At 44.7% G+C, this 4,729-nt stretch overlaps 1 protein-coding gene across 4 annotated transcripts in view; it reads right to left on the bottom strand.

The window, feature by feature from the left end:
- Positions 1–4,729, bottom strand: part of Terf2 (telomeric repeat binding factor 2) — a 26,864-nt gene that overhangs the window by 20,524 nt on the left and 1,611 nt on the right. For all 4 annotated transcript variants that reach the window (XR_003376847.1, XM_013353870.2, XM_013353869.2 and 1 more), the window contains exon 3: positions 4,253–4,383. Coding sequence is in view for 3 of the 4 variants with exons in the window: in XM_013353870.2 (XP_013209324.1) it covers positions 4,253–4,383 (131 nt within the window). In the remaining variant the exon portion in view is untranslated. The remainder of the gene's footprint in view (positions 1–4,252; positions 4,384–4,729) is intronic.

Here is a 4,729-nt window from a genome sequence, read left to right as displayed (position 1 = left end):
GAAGGAAGGAAGGAAAATAACCCTCAAAAAACCTATTTTTTTTTTTTTTTGGGTTTTTCGAGACAGGGTTTCTCTGTGGCTTTGGAGCCTGTCCTGGAACTAGCTCTGTAGACCAGGCTAGTCTCAAACTCACAGAGAAAAAAACCTATTTTTGTGTGTATGGGTGTTTTGCCTGCATGGATGTCTGTGCACCAGGTGTGTGCAATGTCCGAGGAGGCCAGAAGGGGGCATCAGATTCCCCTGGGACAGGACTTACAGCATGCTGTCAGGCACCATGTGGATACTAGGAATAGAACTAGGAGACCTTGGAAGAGAAGTCAGTGCGCTTATCTACTGTGCCCAACAAGCAAAACAAGCAAATCTACCTCTCCCCACCTTCCCAGACATGGTCTCACCATGTAGAGAAGATCACTTGCTTCTGTCACCTTAGTGCTGGGATTAAATACACACACTACCGTGCCTGGCTCAAACTCTTCTTAGTCACATTAAAAATCCATTGATCTTGGCAATCAAAATGGCTGGTTCAGTGGGTAAAAAAGTTTGCTGTATAAGCCTGAAGACCTTAGTTCAATTCCTAACCCCATGTAAAAGTGGAATGAGAGAATTTCTTCATGAAGTTATGCTCAGATCACCCTACAAATCATGCACACACACAGACATACTAATTAATAAAACAGTTACTAGTGTAATTCACCAAAGCACTAGCACTTCACTCGTCATGCTGCGCCCTCACTACAAATGCCACCACACTCAAACATTCAAAATAGCCTCTGGGTGTTGTTACAAAAGGAGTTCTGGCCTCCCGGGTCTTCTGAAAGACTTTCGGAGACCTCCAGAAATATCTGAACATGAACTGAAGCTCTAACTTAATTTACTTGATTAAACTTTTTCACTTTGAATTACCAACAATCCTCCTTCCATCTTACTGTGGCAGGGTCACACAATCAAACCCAGAGCTCTCAGACCCTCTTAGTCTCCCCAGCCAGTTTGTCCTCAAGATCCCATCTTCCCCTTCTGAGGCTGGGTGACAGTGCCACCTGCCCTTCCAGCATTTACACTGGGGGACTCGATTCCAATCTTCAAACTCATATATCAAATACTTAACTGCCAGACCCTATTTTAATACGCTTTGCCCAGTATAATTTTGAGTGTCTTTAATTTCAGTGCTTGGGAGGCAGAAGCAGGAGGCCTCCTCAGTTCCAGACCAGCCTGGTTTACATAGCAAGTTTTAGGTCAGCCAAGGCTACACAGTGAGATCCTGTCTCAAAAACAAAAAATAGTAAGTTATTAGAACATTTTCCAAAGCTTAAAGGAATCTAGGCAGCCCATAGTATTTTATAAGATGACCATTAAAAGACTCTAGGACACTAAATGAGAGAACCAGAAAGTGTCGTTTAGTAACCAGGAGATCAAAGTAGCTGTGACCAAGGCTCTCAAGCAGCCCTCGGTGATCCTGACCTCCTGAACGGACCCATGCACACACTATCCCACAGCTGGTTTAGAGTGCGAGTCCTGAGCCGATTTCTCAGACCCGAGACAGGATCTTAGTAGCTGAGGCTTGCTTGCAAGTCAAGATCCTTCCACCTTAGCCTCCTGAGTACAGGAATTTCAAGTAAGTATCACCAATCCCAGCAGTAGCTGAGTCTTGAAATGACTGCAATTGTGTTTATTTATTTTTGCAGTGTCAAGGATTGAATCCAGGGCCTCTCACAGGCTAGACAGACACACAGACTACCACTAAGACACACCACCAGCAACTCCAGCTGATGACTATAACCTTATTCAGGTCATCCTGGGCTGGAACCACTCAGTATGCCACTAGCTTCCAGACCTTTGGAAACTCAAGGCTACTAGTCACTGTTTTAAGCTGCTAAGTCTTAGAGTAATTTGTTATATCAAAGTAACAAACACAGTAAGGTCAGGGAATGCAGTTCTGTAGTATAGAGTGCTTGCCTAGCACATGTTCAATAATTGTAGCTTCTGAAGGTGTGCACACAGTACAAACTTCAAAAGGTATAACAAGAGTTTAATGAAAACAACAACACAAGAAAAACACCAGAGGGCAGCCAGGCATGGTGGTGTATGCTTGTAATCTCAGGACTCAGGAGGCAAAGGCAAGAGGGTAAGAGTGTAATAAGTTCCAGGCCAGCCTGAGCTACACAGTGAGACTGCCTCCCCCTCATCCCCTGTAAACCATATAATAAGTATAAGACATAACCTGGTAGGCCAAAAAGCACATGGAAGTCGACAGAAGAAAATGGCTGACTACTTTAAAGGAGTTTTAGATTCCCCCCCGAGACAGGGTTTCTCTGTAGCTTTGGAGCCTGTCCTGGAACTAGCTCTTGTAGCCCAGGTTGGCCTTGAACTCATAGAGATCCTCCTGCTGGGATTAAAGGCATGTGCCACCACCGCCTGGCTGAGATTAGATTAAAAAAAAAAATTTACCTAGTGGTGGTGGTGTATGCCTTTAATCGCAACACTCAAGAAGCAGAGGCAGGCAGATCTGAGCTCGAGACCAGCTTGGTCACAGAGCTAGTTCTAGGACAGCTAAGGCTGTCATTGTTATTCCATTCTAGGTATATGGGTGGTATGTGGTCTGCACACTCTCTGAGCACTACAGGATGCCTGATGCTCCAGAGGGCCTGGGACTGGAGCTATAGTTACCAGCTGCTATGCCAGCAGTGGGAACTGAACTTGGGTTCTTTGAAGGAGCAGCCAATGTTCTTTTTTTTTTTTTTTTTTTTTTTTGGTTTTTCAAGTCAGGGTTTCTCTGTGGTTTTGGAGCTCTTGTAGACCAGGCTGGTCTCGAACTCACAGAGATCCGCCTGCCTCTGCCTCCTGAGTACTGGGATTAAAGGCGTGCGCCACCACCGCCCGGCGCAGCCAATCACTGAAACCACTGAACCATCTCTCCAGTCCCAGGGAGTTTAGATCTCACTGACAGATGTTACAAATTTTTAAAACATAAACTTTATGACTTAGCTGGTTGTGGTGGTAAATAAAGCCTGTATTCCCAGCACTCAGGAGGCTGAGGCAAGAAGATGGAGACTGAGGCCACTCTATATATAGTTAAGACCCTATCTCAAGACAAAGTCCCCCAAATAAACAAAAACAAAGGAAGAGACCCATGCCTAAGTAATAAATTGTAATGTATGCATGCCTTCAAAGACTCCCCGGCAAGATAGACCAGATGACAAACTTACAGTCCTTGTTTCTAAAGGGACTGAACGGATAACTCTGAACTAGTAACATTTCTTCCATTCAGAAGAACCTGAGCCATTCTCAATGTACCCTTGGGTTTCTCCTCCATTGCTAAGGATTTTCCTGGCATTTTACTCCCAACACAAACCTGACTTATCTATAGTAAAAATCTATAATGGGCTTATTCTTCCTTGAACTGAATAATAATTATTCAAGCATTCTTTGCAAAACTACCCAGCAGTTTCTGCTCCAGGTCCTTAACTGAGCAGATATGTGTACCCAACACACACTAGACTTTTTTACAAACAGGATATTTGAGTACCCTGTACACGGTCAATGTCTTCCTTGTAAAACACGGCTTTCTTCCTCCTCCACCTCTAAGACCTCATCCTTTTTAGGAGTTCTCTTTTCCTCTGTTACCCTTAACTTTCCTTTACCAAGGCAATATGGAGCTGCCGTTCTTCCATCCCCACCCATGCATCTGCTTCCGTGGCTGCAGCCTTGGCTACTGGAGAAAACCCACCGCCATGCTTTAAGAGTGCTGCCTGAAGCCATCTGAACCCAACAAAGTGACAGCCTCAAATCCCTAGACAGTGGCCGGTTTTGATGTTCTGGAATACCATCTGCGCTGTTCTTCTCTAGCTGACTTTGATTCTAGTCTGATCGCAGAGAATATTCTTTAAGTCCCTCTTTCAGCAGTCACATTTCCTGAGGCCCTAGCCATTTCCGGCTTGTTCTAGACAATGGTGCCCAAACTCAGGACCAGAAATGCTTGGAGCCTCTTCTCAATGCTCCAATAACTTCCAAAACAGAAGTCTTCAACGTCAATCCCATTCCCAGTACAATGGTCCCTCCTGCCAAAGCCACAGAAGACCAAACCAGAGCAGAGTACTTCCCAAGCCTAGGTGAGGAAGAGGACATGCAGAGAGATGACACGTTACCCCCCACCCTGCCTTCCCTCTACCAACACAGAAAAGTTGCTAGAATGTAGCCTCAAAAACCCCCAATTTTTGTTAGATGGAAAAAAAAACCATTAAAAACAGTGTCTTACAGCCTTTTTGACCAGTTTTCTACTGGATTCGACCACTGCTTCTGTCAGTGTAAATTCTGTTTTAATCATCTCCAGGACATTGATAGCTGATTCCAGGGGTGTGAGCTCAGCCTCCATATCAAAGGAGCAGTCTAGGACAAAACAATAGTTTTCACTTTAAGTGCCTCCCTAAGGAGCAGCAAACACGTTCAAAAAGTATATACAGTTACCTATGGAAGCATGAAGACATGCAAGACCCTTGTTTATATAAAAGATCATGCAAACCAGACATTTAATTCTAGTATTCAGGAGGCAGAGGCCAATCTGGTATATACAGTGCAATTGACAGGGCTATGTAGAGAGCCGGTTTTAAATAATAATAATATAAAAGGACCATGAAAACCCAGGAAGACAGCCGGGCGGTGGTGGCGCACGCCTTTAATCCCAGCACTCGGGAGGCAGAGGCAGGCGGATCTCTGTGAGTTCGAGACCTGCCTG

The sequence above is a fragment of the Microtus ochrogaster genome, chromosome 4 (genome assembly GCF_000317375.1).
Source record: "Microtus ochrogaster isolate Prairie Vole_2 chromosome 4, MicOch1.0, whole genome shotgun sequence".
Taxonomy (NCBI): Eukaryota; Metazoa; Chordata; class Mammalia; order Rodentia; family Cricetidae; genus Microtus; species Microtus ochrogaster.
Note: the sequence above shows the minus strand (reverse complement) of the source record. Positions and strands in the feature narration are given on the sequence as shown.